Here is a 14,921-nt window from a genome sequence, read left to right as displayed (position 1 = left end):
CGAGTTACTATTCTCCTCCCCCAGGGGATCTTCCCAACCCAGGGATCGAACCAGCATCTCCTGCAATGCAGGTGGATTCTTTTATTTTTTAATTTATTATTTTTAATTGAAGGATAATTGCTTTACAGTATTGTTTTCATTCCCACCTTACGTCAACATGGATCAGGTGTACGTGTGTCCCTGGCTCCTGAACGCCCCTGCCGCCTCCCCTCCAGGTTGTCAGAGAGCCCCAGTTTGAGCCCTGGGAGTCCCACAGAGAGTTCCCCGGCTGTCTTGTTTTACACACGGCAATGTGCGTGTGTCCATGCTGCCCTCTACATTCTTCCCGCTCCTTCCTCCACTGTGTCCACAAGCCTGTTCTGTGTCTGTATCTGCACTGCTGCCCTGCAGGTAGGCTCATCAGCACTGTCTTTCTAGAGCCCACGTATATGTGTTAACATACGGTGAGCACCGTCTTTCTAGAGCCCACATACCTGTGTTAGTATGCGGTAATGGTGTTTCTGTTTGTGACTTAACTTCACTCTGTAAAAGACTCCAGGTTCATCCACCTCGTCAGAACTGACTAAAGTGTGTTCCCTTTTATGGCTGGGTAATATTCCACTGTATACATGTACCACGGCTTTTTTATCCATTCACCTGTGGATGGACATCTAGGTTGCTTCCACGTCCTAGCTATCGTATGTAGATGTGTTCAGGTGGATTCTTCACCGGCTCAGCCGTCAGGGAGGCCCTTGCTCTGACCGGCGCGGCAAGCAGTGCACCAGCCATCTCAGTAGTCACCTCTGACCCTCTGGGAAAGGCCATCGCCGAGCCCTGAACTGCTTTTCCATGTCGGTGCTGAGTGGAGATGTCCCTGTGCTGACACCCCTGCCCTGTGAGGACAGCGGTGAGATCAGACGAGGCCGCAGGCTGGGGGGGACGGGGCTGGCCCAGGGTCGCCCCCGAGGCCTGCACCCGCCCCCCACCCCATCCCTGACGGTCCCCCTTCCTCCACCCCCCACACCCCACCCAGGCGTGGAGAAGCTGATCCACCATCTGCGGAAGCACGATGTGCCCTGCGCCGTGGCCACCAGCTCGGGGACGGCGTCCTTCCAGCTGAAGACCAGCCGCCACCAGGACTTCTTCGGCCTCTTCCACCACGTGGTGCTGGGCGACGACCCCGAGGTGCGGAGCGGGAAGCCCGAGCCCGACATCTTCCTGGCCTGCGCACGCCGCTTTTCTCCGGCTCCTCCCGCCGACAAGGTACGCGGCGCGGCTGGGAACGGGGGAGACACCCAGTGCTGGTCGGGGGCTCTCCGTGTCCACGCGGACGGCTGCTGCGCAGCTCCTGAGACTCGAGGCGAGGGCACTGCGGGCAGCGGGAGCGCCGTGCCCGGGGAGGGCCCTTCACTTCGTGGGGGGCAGCGCAGCTGCCCCGAAACTCCTGGCTGGAGAGACCCGCAGGATGGAACCGCCCCCTGGGGGGTGTCCCAGAGCGTCTAGAGCTGACCAAGCGCGGCTTACGGGCACCGAGCGGGAAAGAGGGGCCTTTGGAGACAACGGGACTCCTGTGTCCTCGTTTGTGACGCGCAGACCCGGACGCGAACGCGCAGTGCGGTTCGGTGATTCTGACGTCGGTCAACCACCCTCGCCGCCGCTCTGCCTGCGCGCTTCTTGGTGATACTTGGTCACTGCCGAGCTGGTGCGCGCGAGGGCGCTTGGTTTCCACTGAGCGGTCGCCAGGCTTCTGTGTGTTTCTCCCGCTGGAAAGGGCCGGCAGGGAAGCTCCACCTGCATCACGCAGGGTCCCCCGTGGGGAGGGGAGGAAGTGTCTGAGCCTGGGAGAGGCTGACGGTGAGCAGTGGTGCCTTGTGGCGGACCGGGGCTGCTGAGGTGCGGGGCGGAGCCTCGGCCGCCCGCAGGTGCGGATTCCGGAGCCTTTGGGGGCTTCTCCAGGGGCGTGGCTCCTGGTGACCCCAGGGTGTCCCCGCCAGGCAGGGCGCCTATCCATCGGGGGTGATGGCGTTAATCAGGTGCCTTGTGGGGAACCTGTGCAGGGAAGAGCGTTTCCCTGGAAGGTCGTCTCACCGTTGTGGCCTCTCACTAACCAGGGAGCCGGTGCTGGGACCCAGCCTGGTGCCACAGAAATCAGAGCCTCAGGACTGTTCCTCCAAAAGCGGCCTCCAGAGGCAGCTGAGGTGAGGGAGCGTTCTTGAATGGCCTGCTTTTGGGGTTCAGGACCTGACTTGCTGCATTTAGCTTGTAAGGACAATCGAAATACAGAACCACCACCACCAGCCCCACCCCTGCCTGCCCCACCGCAGCCTCTGCCTGGTCTCAGACCCGCACTGGGTCTCCCACGGTTCAATACACCTACGCCAGGAGCTCCCTGCAGTCCGTGCAGACCCCGGGTTAGGGGCTCGGCCCCCGCTTCACACGCCAGCCACCAGTGGAGGCATCCCGGCTGCTCACACTTCTTCCCGGCCGAGCACAAGCTTGGGGATCCCACAGAGCCCCTCTATCCCAGCAGTTGTAACTGACTAGAATGACTCAGAAGTCAGGAATGCGCTGTGCTCGCCTTCACTGGTCTACCTTACGAATGCAACTACCCTGGCAGCCCAGTGGCTAAGACTCCGGGCTCTCAGTGCAGGGGGCCTGGGTTCTATCCCTGGTCAGGGAACTAGATCCCCTGTCGCCGTAGTTAGGAGTCTGCATGCCATAGCTAAAGAGCAAAGATTCTGCCTGCCACAGCTAAGACGTAGTGCAGCCAAATACATGTATATAAATACAGCCCAGGAACCCTGCAGCAGAAGAGCTGTGTGGGCTGAGGGGTGGGTGGCTGGGCTGCTGGAGCGCTCAGGCCCACTCGGGTGCGCCGGCCTCCAGCACCCGCCTGTCTTCAGCACCAACGGCGTCCTTGTCTTCCAGGGGTCTTTGTGGAGGCTCCATTGCCGGCGGTTAATTCACTGGCTGTTGGTAAATAAATGCATCCTTTGCTGGCCCTGGAGATGAGGGGGTGGGCTACAAGTGGCACCCCTCCAATCAGCCTTGGGGTGGGACACAACCAGGAGCCCATCAACAACCCCCCCCCCCACACACACACACACACACTGCGCATCCTGCGTCCATCTAGGGACCAGGATACTCAGGCATGCTTGGAAGGGGATTAGTATGAATGGCGTGGAAAATGGGCTCACGGCCCTGGAGGTGGTAAGGGTTTTAGGAGCTCTGTGCGGGAAAGGTAAAGTGGGGCTTCCCCGTTGGCTCAGACGGTGAAGAATCTGCCTGCCACGCAGGAGACCCGGGCTCCATCCCTGGGTCAGGGAGGTTCCCCTGGAGAAGGGACACCCACTCCCCACTCCGCACTCCAGTATTCTGGCCTGGAGAGTCCCATGAACAGAGAAGCCTGGCAGATACCAGGGGCAAAGACCAAATTTTTTTTTTTTTTTACATTGCAGCCATAAGCATCATTGAGTGTCAGTGAGGGACAATGATTTCCATACACGGCGAGTTCAACCCAGTAGTGGACGCAGCCCAGCTGCTAAGCCGCAGAGTTGGAGCTGAAGCCACAGGGCTGATGGGGCAGGGGCTGGGGGCCGAGCAGCTCTGCCTCTTACATCAGGATGTGTGCGTGTCCACGAGCTCAGTGTCCCGCTACAGGTTCCACACAGATGGGTTCTTTTCCCTAAGAACTGGCGCCCCTCCTGCCCCACTTAATGTCGACCCCTTCAGGTGATAACGCGGCTTCTAGAAGGGCCACCTCCTGTATCCACTGCAGGTTGCTGTTGATCAGCCTGGCGCAGCGAGGTGCCCCCCCGCCCCCCAGGCACACTGGTCCTCCCGGGAGGCTCCCAGCAGAAGCACTGTCTTCCAGCCCATCCTGGCAGCTGAGAGGACAATATGCTGGACCATCACCTCCTGAATTGTGTGGACGTGCGAGTTCAAAGAGGAGGCCGCTGCCCGCCTGCCTCCACCTCCAGGCAGCCCTTCCTTCGCTGGGCACCCTGTTCACGGAAACACAGTGTTTGCAGGTTTGCGAGTGTGTGCTCAGGCAGCGACAAGGAGACCATGTTGCTGGGTTTGCGTGAGGACAGTTGCAGCGAAACCATGGACGGTGGGGGTGGGGGGTGGGCAGGGGTTGGGGCTCCAGCCTGCATGGCAGGAGTTTCCCTTGGTGAGGCACCAGGCTGGAGCTCGAACGGCCCTGTTGCCCGCCCTGACGGCGTTCATTTCAGATGCGTCAAAGGAGGCTGAGCGAGCGCGTGGCCTGGGCCTAACCCAGCTTTTCCGGTGGCTCTGCCAGTTGCCCTCGTTCCGCACCCACGTCTGTTCGTGCAGGTGTTTGTCTTGCAGATGAAAACCTCTCTTGTCCTGTCTCCTAGACAATTATAGCTAAGGCGTTTGGGATTTCCCCTGGTGATGTGCTTCTTGTGGTAAGAAGGGCCGTGCTGACAGGCTCCTGGTTGTGCCGTGCTCTGCAGCCCGATCATTGTGTGCTTGAGTTTGTCTCCTGAATACAGGGGCTTCCCAGGTGGCTCAGTGGTAAGGACCCCGCCTGTCAATGCAGGAGATGTAAGATTGATTCCTGGATCCGGAAGATCCCCGGGAGGAGGGCGTGGCCACCCACTGCAGTACTTTTGCGTAGGAAATCCCACGGCCAGAGGAGCCTGGCGGGCTGCAGTCCACGGGGTCGGAGAGCTGCGCATGACTGAGTGACTTAGCACCCGAATCCAGGAAGCAGGTGCAGAGAGGCCCGTGGAGACACGACAGAGCTCTTAGGGCGCGTCCTGCTGCTCTGCCTCTGATGCAGTGCAGGTGCCAGCGCGCGGGGGTGTCGAGCCTCACAGTTGAAGGGCGTGCCACGAGATTAGGAAGTCCCTGCAGAGAGCCCCGGTGCCAGCGCGAATTGACGGCGGTGTGCGCGTCACCGAAGGCACTCGGTGCCTCAGGACTAATAAGGAAGCAGGAGAGCGCAGGTGGTATGGGGGGTGGGGGGTTGCGCTCACACACTGGTCACAGTCTTACTAGGAGGAAGTGCCTCACAGGGCTAGTGTTCATTGTTTTCACTCTTTCCTCGCAAGCTGTCTGGGTATCATCCTTCTGTGCTTAAAAAATGTAGTAATAACCAGGTCCTGGTGGCCTGTTCTGGGACCTTTTCCTGTACACTCTTAGGTTTGCCGTCGGGGGTGTGTCACTTAAATGGACAGAAGACGTTAGCAAGAGAAAATACAGATTTCTCTCTGCCTAAGAAGGCGGCACTGCACAGGAGATACGATCCAAGGAGGCATTTAGAAGCTGGGGTTTACAGACCATCATAATAGGGCTTGGGGAGAAAGAGGGGCACTTCCGGGAGAACAGATATCTTTGAGGAACATAACTGGGCTCTTAGGAGAATGGATGGGAGATACAGCCCTTGTATGGCAACGTCTGTTTGGGTGATTTCTTACCCAGGTGCTGACCTGTGCAGACTTCCGTTTAGTCATAAAAGTCATTGTTCCTGGGTAGACTTCCGTTTAGTCGTAAAAGTCCTTGTTCCTGGGTTGTGAAAATCCTAAGGAGAGGCTTTATGGCAGTGGCACTTCTTTTTCTTTATATATATATTTTATTGAGGTATAGTTGGCTCACAATGTTTCAGGGGCACAGTGAGGTGCCTGAGTTACACACACACACATATGTATTATTTTTCAGGTTAGTTTCCATTGCAGGTCATTATAAGATACTGACTTCAGTTGCTTGTGCTATACAACCTGTGTTGCCTGTTGCCTGTGTGCTTGACTTAAAAATTAGAAATCTAGCACTCTATTCATACTAAGTCAAACGAGTGGAATCGAAATGTCAAATTTTTCAATTAGGCCAAAATTCCCAAGTTTTCTCAATATATATTGTATTTATATACTAGTATATTGTATTTATTGCATTATAATGCACTATTTATATATATGTATACCGAAGCTTTTCTACTGTGCTTGATTAAAAACTTGAGAAAGAACATCAAAAAAAAAAGAGAGATGGAGAAATTGGAAAGCATAAACTAAATGAAATAGCACTGAATGTGAAACAGAAAAAGTGAAACAAACGGGGTAAAAGTATAAGATCATCATATAGTCCAGTTGTTTTCAAACATGGCAGCTCACCAGAAACAGATCTGGAGCTTTGGAGAAAAGCAAGCAATACCTGGGCATTTGTATTTTTTAAAAAATTATGATTTAATTCTGACAGCCATATGGATTTTAAAAAGCGATTACAGGTTTTTCTGTTAAATGGTTTTTTGTGATACAGTTTTGGTGATACAGAATCATATTATTTTCCTGTTGACCGATGATTAGACAGTGGTATTAAGTGAGTAATAGTCATATAATCGCAATAGTGAAAGATGTTTATCAGTTTTCACAGTCAGTAGCCAAACAAAAAAATAAATAAAGATCATTACAGTTGCAAGCCATAATGGGAAGACGGTTAACCTAACAATATAAAATAATTACATACAATCTGGGGGGTCAGGCAGAGTGATGTAGAAAGTGGGGGTGGATACACGCACTCAAGAAGCCCCTCGAGTGTAGGCAGTCAGCACCTTTGATACTTCAAGCGCCCCTTCACCTCCACGGAATGGAGCAAGCACAACCGATGTACCTGTTTTCATGCGCCCGGCAAGTCTGTATCTTTTGGTTGGAACGTAGCTCAGTTTGTAAAGAATCTGCCTGCAATGCAGGAGACCCTAGATCGATTCCTGGGTCAGGAAAATCCGCTAGAGAAGGGATAGGCTACCCACTCCAGCTTCCCTGGTGGCTCAGCTCGTAAAGAGTCCGCCTGCAATGTGGGAGAGCTGGGTTCGATCTCTGGGTTGGGAAGATCCCCTGGAGAAGGGAAAGGCTACCCACTCCAGGATTCTGGCCTGGAGAAGCCCACGGACCGTACAGTCCATGAGGTCGCAGAGTCGGACACGACTGAGCGGCTTTTCACTTTTCACCTGGTGCGTTTAGTTCATTCACATTTAAGCTCATTTCACTTTTCACTGGGTGCATTTAATTCATTCACACTTGAGGTAATTATTGAAATACATGATCCCGTTACCATTTTCTTAATTGTGTAGGGTTTATTTTCTGTAGGTCTTCTCTACGCAGGAAACACAAGAGAAGGAATGGACGTACTGATTTTTAAAAATCTTCTGCGCTCGTGGCATGGGGTACGGGATCTTAGTTCCCCCAGCAGCGATGGAACCTATGCTGCGAGTATCAGTACCACTGCACCACTAGGGAAGTCTCTGTGCAATTGAATTTTTCCCGGAGCCTTCGAGGGCTTGGTAAAGCCCATTCAGATGGTAAAGAGTCTGCCTGCAATGTAGGAGACCCAGGTGTGATCCTTGTGTTGGGAAGATCCCCTGGAGGAGGAAATGGCAGCCCATTCCAGTATTCTTGCCTGGAGAATCCTTTGGACAGAGGAGCCTGGCGCGGTACAGTCCATGGGTTGCACAGAGTCGGACACGACTCTACAAGTAACACTTAACACAGGGAGCCTTTGCTTTGAGGAATATAAAGAGGGTTTAGAAAAAACCCTCTTCCCACTGCTGTTGATTCAAATGTCTTCAGCTCAGAAGAATCCTTGGGCCCCTGTGGCGTGTTCTGGCCCTCCTTTACCCCCGAGGGAGTCCCTGTTTTTCTTTTTTTTTTACTCCCTAACCCTAACCCTTCCTGCTTCATCTCCCCTGACATTCAGCGTCTGGCTGGCCAGCAGGAAGGCCTCTGCTCAGTTAGCCCTGCATTTCTGGAGGCCTTCAACTCCTCCTCCATCCCGAGAGGTCTCACCTTCCCCTTGGCTTCGGGGAGTGCTGCCTTCCAGGAGCCCTTGGTCCGGCTCCCCCTCTGACCAGCTGGTCTTGGGCCGGCCTTGGGAGCCTCCCGGGCTCCATGATGCCCATGTTGGATCCCACCTGCACCTTCCCATGGTCTGTGGCCACTGGCACGTCCCAGGCCCTCCCCAGCTGGGTGGTGTCAGTGACCTCCCGAACAGGAGGCCCTTGTCCCCTCGCATCTCCCCCAGACCGGCTGCACCGACTCGCTCTGCCGGCAGCCCTGCGGAGATCAAAGGCCACGGTCCGTGGTCCTTCGGATTGCAGGGTGACTTAGGCGGCCAGGCCTGGGCGCTCCCAGTTGCCAAGAAGACACGGGCTCCCATGGGACTTCTCTGGCGGTCCAGTGGTCCAGAACTTAGCCTTCCAGTGTGTGGGTTTGATGCCTGGTTGAGGAACTAAGATTCCTACCTGCCTGAAGGCCCCAAAACAAAAACATAGACAGAAGCAGTGTTTACCAGACCTTCAAAATGGTCCCATATGAAAAAAAAAATCTTAAATGGGCCACCTACAGCCCATAGGCCTAGAATGCATAGCGAATAATGCTGTGTAATTACATTATTTAAAGACATAATGACCCACTCTCAGCTGTCTGAGATGGAACGATGGGAGAGAGACAACTCTTCCTGGACAGGACATATGAAATATACCTCCTGCACACACTTCTCCTCACTTCACCTGCATGAGTGTTCATCTCCATTTTCACATCCAGTATAGCTGTGTGTATGTGTGTGTGAGTGTGTGTGTGTGTGTGTGTGTGTGTTAGTCTGACTCTTGGGACCCCGTGATGGACTGTAGCCCGCCAGGCTCCTCTGTCCATGGGATTTTCCAAGGCAACAATACTGGAGTGGGTTGCCATTCCCTTCTCCAGGGCATCTTCCCATCTGAGGGATCGACCCCGTGTCTCCTGCATTGGTAGGCGGGTTCTTTAACCGCTGAGCTACCCGGGAAGTCCCTCAAGTGTCACCAGTCATCGTGTTTGATATATTTCAAGCCGGGAAATCCAGCGGCAGCCCCGTCTCCCTTTGCAGGGACCCTTGAGCAATCTCACTGAAGTTCCAGCACTGAGAACCTCTTCCTACACCCCTGCCCCATCTCCCTTTGCCATCACGGGGAGCATCCACCTGACCGGAGCCCTTCGCTGTGTCTGTCTGTGACGTTTCTGTTGGGCTGTGTTCGGCGTGAGTTGCTTCTGGTTCTGTGGATTCATATGCACAGACACATACATCAAACAAGATGTAAGTTGGTGCAGTCATGTGCCGGAAGCCGACTGGAAGCATCACCTGAGGAGCTCCTCTATGCCTGGCTCCTGTGGTGTGGTTGCGCCAGCATGCCTGCCAAGCGGCTTTCTCGGTTCTCTACACGTGGCTGTGAAATCTCCCCGTGTCGGCCGGTTCAGAGGACGGGAGTTCTCATGAGGCCATCAGGACAGCGTGTCCATGTAACCCAGCCATCTTAAGCTGCCATCACAGAATGAAAATCTGACAGGACTTCAGGCCTTTACAAGGCGGCTTGTATCTTGGATTTCTGATAAATTAACTAAACAGCCGTGCCTGCATATACATGTATTAGACACACACGACTCTGCTAGTCTGGGAGCAGTCGGGATTTCCAGGTGGGCCTAGTGGTGAAGGACCTGCCTGCCAATGCAGGAGACGCAGGTTCGATTCCCAGGATGGGAAGATTCCCCTGGAGGAGGGCATGGCAACCCACTCCAGTATTCTTGCCTGGAGAATTCCATGGACAGAGGACCTGGTGGGCTACAGTCCACGGGGGCGCAGAGAATGGGACGCGACCGAAGCGACCTAGCATGCACTCAAGGGAGCAATCTCACTCAAGTTCCAGCACTAAGAACCTCTTCTTGCACCCCTGGTTTTGCCTGTGGAATGTGTGTGAAGCACAGCTGTGGTCTTGTTTCCAGTTCAGTCTGCCTGGCTCCCCACAGGACCCCATCAAGTGTATACCCTTTCACCCGGCTGCTTTCTTCCTCGCGGGTTCCTGCAGAATTCCCTCTTAGCTGCTGCTCGTATGAGTGAGAGTGAACGTCGCTCAGTCGTGTCCGACTCTGTGGCCCCATGGAGTTCTCCAGGCCAGAATACTGGAGTGGGTAGCCTTTCCATTCTCCAGGGGATCTTCCTGACCCAGGGGTTGAACCCGGGTCTCCCACATTGCAGGCGGATTCTTTACCAGCTGAGCCACCTGGGACTAGTGTATAATGGGCAGGGAAGGGGTGGGAGGCACCCTATAGGGTTAAAAAAACACAGCTGAATGCAAAGACTTCTTAGCATGTGCCAGTGAGCAGAACGCCTGAGGAACACTGGATCAGTTGTACACTAGGTTAGACAGACTGAATGGATGCAGACTTGGACAAACTCCAGGAGATGGTGGTAGACAGAGAGGCCTGGGTGCTGCCGTCCATGGGGCTGAGGACAGTCAGACACACCTTGGCCACTGAACCACAGCAACAACACCGGTTCAGCTCCTACTGAGTTCGTCACTGTTGCTGTTCGGTGGCTCAGTGTGGTGTGAGGGCTTGCCAGGTGGCTCAGTGGTAAAGAACCTGCCTGCCAGTGCCCCTGGAGGAGGAGGGCATGGCAACCCGCGCCAGTTTTCTTCCCTGGAGAATCCCATGGACAGAGGAGCCTGGGGGGCTGCAGCCCATGGGGTTGCAAAGAATCGGACCTACCTGAGCGTGCACGAACGAACATACGTTTCCTTGCGTGTGTATCAGTTCCCGTGGTAACCGCCAGGCTGTCTGTACACGGCGTCTGCGGGCAGAGAGGGAAAATCCGCTCAGCGGGTCCGTCCTGTGATAAAGCCTGCTGGGGAAGCGCGGCCAAGGCAGGTGGGAGGAAGCGTGGTCGGGAGGAAGCGTGGTCGGCTCCGCTGGAGCTGCGTCACCCGGGAAGCGCTTGCTTCCTTTGCGCAGACCGCAGGCGCAGGACGTCCCCAGGCGCTTCTTCTGCTGAGAAGGTCGCCCCGGGGGGCGTGTGGTCAGTGTGCTCGGCGGCCGGAGGGCAGGAGCACAGACTGGGGGGCTGTGGGGGCTGCAGCAGCAGACACGTGTGCCCCCTGGTCCTGGGGCCGGGGTCCAGCACAGGGGGCGCTCGTCAGGGCGTCCTGCTCGCTCCTGTGTCCTCACGGGGGCGGTCCTCTGGGGCGAGGAGGGCGGGGCGGACAGAACGACTTCCCTGTCTTCTTCGAGGGATCCCCACTCTCTCTGATGAGGCCCCCTTGGGACTCAGTCACCTGAAAGGCCTTCCAGGGACCCCGTCTCCAAGTCCACTGGGTGAGAGGCTTTAGCACTGGATATATTCAGACACATTAGCCACCTAATCGTCAAGGCTGACGGCGCAGGCCAGCTCTCAACACGGGAGACCAGTGGGGCCTTGGGCCAGTGCTGTGGTTTACCAGTACCCCGCAAAAGGCCGAGGGAGCCACCTCTGCTCACACCCAGCTCTTGCCTCTCACATCCAGCCCACCTCCTCTGACACTCACACACCTCTGCTCACACCTAGCCATCTCTGATCACACACAGTCCTCGCCTCTGACGCTCATACACCTCTGCTCATACCCAGGCACCTCTGCTCACACCCAGCCCACCTCCTCTGACACATCTCTGCTCACATGCAGCCATATCTGATCACACCCAGCCCTCACCTTTCACACCCAGCCCATCTCCTGTGATGCTCACACACCTCTGCTCATAACCAGGCACCTCTGATCACACCCAGCCCACCTTCTCTGACGCTCACACACCTCTGCTCATACCCAGCCATCTCTGATCACACCCAGCCCTCGCCTGTGACACTCTCACACTTGTGCTCACACCCAGACATCTCTGATCACACCCAGCCTTTGCCTCTGACATTCACCCACCTCTGCTCACACTCACACACCTCTGTTCACACCCAGGCACCTCTGATCACACCTAGCCTGCCTCCTCTGATGCTCACACACCTCTGCTCACACGTAGCCATCTCTGAGCACACCCAGCCCTCACCTCTCACACCCAGCCCACCTCCTCTGATGCTCACACACCTCTACTCAAACCCAGCCCTCGCCTCTGACACTCAAACACCTGTGCTCACACCCAGCTATCTCTAAACACACCCAGCCTTTGCCTCTCACACCAAGACCTCTTCTCTGACACTCACACAGCTGTGCTCACACCCTGACATCTGTGGTCACACCCAGCCCTTGCCTCTGACATTCACCCACCTCTGCTCGCACTCACACACCTCTGTGCATGCCCAGCCATCTCTAGTCACACCCAGCCCTCTCCTCTCACACCCAGCCCATCTCTCATACTCAGCCACCTCACCTCACACCCAGCCCCCCTGCTCACACCCAGCCCAGTCCTGCTCCCCCAGGACACAGGCAGGCCCGTCTTGTCTGCCTTGCTCTCCCCAGTGCCCTCAAACCCAGGCTGTCAGGAAGCAGGCTCTCCTTCCCTCCGCCGTAATGGTGACCCCAGTGCCCTCCTCGTCAGAAAGCCTGGACTCCCCTTCGCCTCAACAGGGGCTGTGTCGTCCATCAGGCTCCACGTTGCCTCTGAAGGATTTCCCTGATCCCATCCACTGTCCCTTCCATCCACCACCATCACACAGAGATTCTGTTTCCTTAGCAAGATTCTTCATCGCTAGCAAGTGGACCGTCTTAGTTCTGTCGATGCTCGTCTTTCAGGGACCTCCTGACTCCCTGGTGGTTCAGACGAGCAGCTGGGTGAAGCTTGTGGACGTGGGCCATCCCACAGGGCCGCCCGCCAAGTCTGAGCATCTCTGGAGGAGCAGGGTCGCCACCTCCGGGTGCTGAGCCCCTGAAACGCTTCGCTTCACCTCCCCAGTCGTTCGTTGCAAATGTCATCCCTTCTAAATTAAACCCCTCCAGCTACAGTTTAATTAAGCTCATCCGTTCTCCTGGAGATGAAATCCAGATATATTTGAGCCCTCAGCTTGGTGAGGGCTCCAGAATGCTCCACACTGCATTCTGGAGACCCGGACACCATCCCTTAACGCTGTGGCCCTCCTGCCGCTGTGACCTTCAGCTCACCTCTGAGCCTCGGTCGGTGCGGGTCCCTCACCGGGGACAGTGGCAGGAGAGTGCTGGCTGGCCTCTGTGCTCCCCTGTGTGGCTCCGAGTCCTGAACAGGGCCCTTCGGCCACCGCCCCAGACATAGCAGGCGCCGCTCAGGTGCCCGCTGTCTGCCTGGCACTGTAGTGGGTGGGCTGCCTCTCCCTCACACCCACCCAGTTACACACACATGCTGTGAGAGGAGTGTTCCTGACCAGCCACTGCCTAAGACTTTTGGAAGTGTGTCCTGGGGTGCCCGCTCCAGGTGCAAGGCTCCTCATTGTCCTGAAAGTGTGGGCTGCTGAGCTCCTCAGTGTCCTGAAAGTGTGTCCTGGGGTGCCCGCTAAGGGTGCCGAGCTCCAAACATCACCCCCATAGGTTAAAGTTTCCTATCTGTTGTGGTCTGTGCACAGGTTGGGACGACTCAACCCTCTTTTTTTTTTTTGCCTCCCTTGCCCCGCAGTGCCTGGTCTTCGAGGACGCACCCAATGGGGTGGAGGCGGCCCTCGCCGCCGGGATGCAGGTGGTCATGGTCCCCGACGGAAAGCTGAACCCAGACCTGACCTCCAAGGCCACCCTCGTGCTGGGCTCCCTGCAGGATTTCCAGCCCGAGCTGTTCGGCCTGCCTCCCTACGACTGAGACGGTGCCCACCCGCCCCTGCCCCGGCTGTCTCTGCTGGGAAAGGGCTGGGGGATGCCCTGAGGAGCTGGAGGGAAGCCCCGCGCCCAGACCTCCCCCGGAACCGGCCTTCAACTCCAAGCCTTCTCAGCCCGCGGAGGGCCGGGCCGGCGCTCTCCACCGGCTGCAAACTCTCACTTGACATGCAGAAGGCAGACCCAGCCCAGAACACAAGATAGAAGATTCTCACTCGAATAATCGTATTTAATCTGAATAATTTGGCTTCACGTCCTTTATCTTCTTTGGTGTTCTCAACCCTGGCTGGCAACTGTAAAATATGTATGCATATATGTATGTGCTTATATGTATATATATGTAGGTACATATTTATTTCTATTTATAGACATCAAGTACTGTATCAGTCTTAAGTGCATTTTTGTCTTCAAGGGCAGTAACAACTGTTACAAGTGAGGTGGTCATTCTGTTTGTAATCTGAGTGGGAAATTCACATCAGGACCTGTGGTCAGAGCCCGTGACCGCAATCATCCATTGTTTGCTGTCGGCGTGGACATCGTTGTAGCCTACGTCTTACGTCGAGGTGCGTATGCACGTTCGAGAACATTTTCTACCTCAGAGAAATTGTTTCCTTTAAGATCATTTATTTTTCTAATACGCTCTTTGGTGGAGATAGAATTGGACTGGAAAATGCAGTCTTGGTATCACCAAGAACCCATTTGGGGATCAGTTTATCGGACATTACGTGCTGGTGATTAACGCCTTCTAATAGATTTCTTCCAGAAGCCTGGCACGCTGCAGTCCATGGGGTTGTAAGGAGTCGGACATGACTTAGCGACTGGATAACAACAGACTTCCTCAGCCTTTTGCATTGGGAACATCATGGAAAAATGAGAATGATATAATCACGGGGTGTTCTGTTACTGATTGTCTTAAGCTGATTTTCAACTGTGTAAGGTCTTAGAAAAATGAAAGAAATGTGTGTGACGGTGATGATTGTTCGTGATTATTTCTGGCCTTTGACCAGTTTTGCACCGTTTCAGCTAATTGATCTCAGTATTTCTTGATGGCCCTGTATACGTGTCTCTTTGAATTCTCCCTGAAATTGCTTGTAACATGTTACTGTTTCCCTCACCAGTTAATTTCATTGAATAAAAGTTTTGACTCTTGTTTCTGTTTTATTTGTGAGTATGATTTTATCATTCTCTTTTTTTAAAAATGTCATATCCCAAGGACTTCCCTGGTGGTGCTCTTCACCATCCAGTGCTTGGGGGTGTCAGTTCGATCCCTGGTTGGGGCGCTTAAGATCCCACATGCCTTATGGCCAAAAATCCGAAACAGAACAGAAACGATATTGTAACAAACTCAATAAAGACTTAAAATTATCTT

The 14,921-nt window shown here is 54.8% G+C and overlaps 1 protein-coding gene across 6 annotated transcripts in view; it reads left to right on the top strand.

The window, feature by feature from the left end:
• Window positions 1–14,702, top strand: part of PUDP (pseudouridine-5'-phosphatase) — a 57,402-nt gene extending 42,700 nt beyond the window's left edge. For 2 of the 6 annotated variants that reach the window (XM_015104782.4, XM_060408631.1), the window contains exons 3-4: window positions 1,013–1,242; window positions 13,362–14,702. In XM_015104782.4, coding sequence (XP_014960268.2) covers window positions 1,013–1,242; window positions 13,362–13,538 — 407 coding nt within the window. In that variant the 3' untranslated portion in view covers window positions 13,539–14,702. The other 4 variants (XR_009598984.1, XM_060408633.1, XR_009598986.1 and 1 more) reach the window with 4 other exon arrangements.
• The last annotated feature ends 219 nt before the right edge of the window (window positions 14,703–14,921 follow it).

This window comes from Ovis aries, chromosome Y (genome assembly GCF_016772045.2).
Source record: "Ovis aries strain OAR_USU_Benz2616 breed Rambouillet chromosome Y, ARS-UI_Ramb_v3.0, whole genome shotgun sequence".
NCBI classification, from domain to species: domain Eukaryota; kingdom Metazoa; phylum Chordata; class Mammalia; order Artiodactyla; family Bovidae; genus Ovis; species Ovis aries.
Note: the sequence above shows the minus strand (reverse complement) of the source record. Positions and strands in the feature narration are given on the sequence as shown.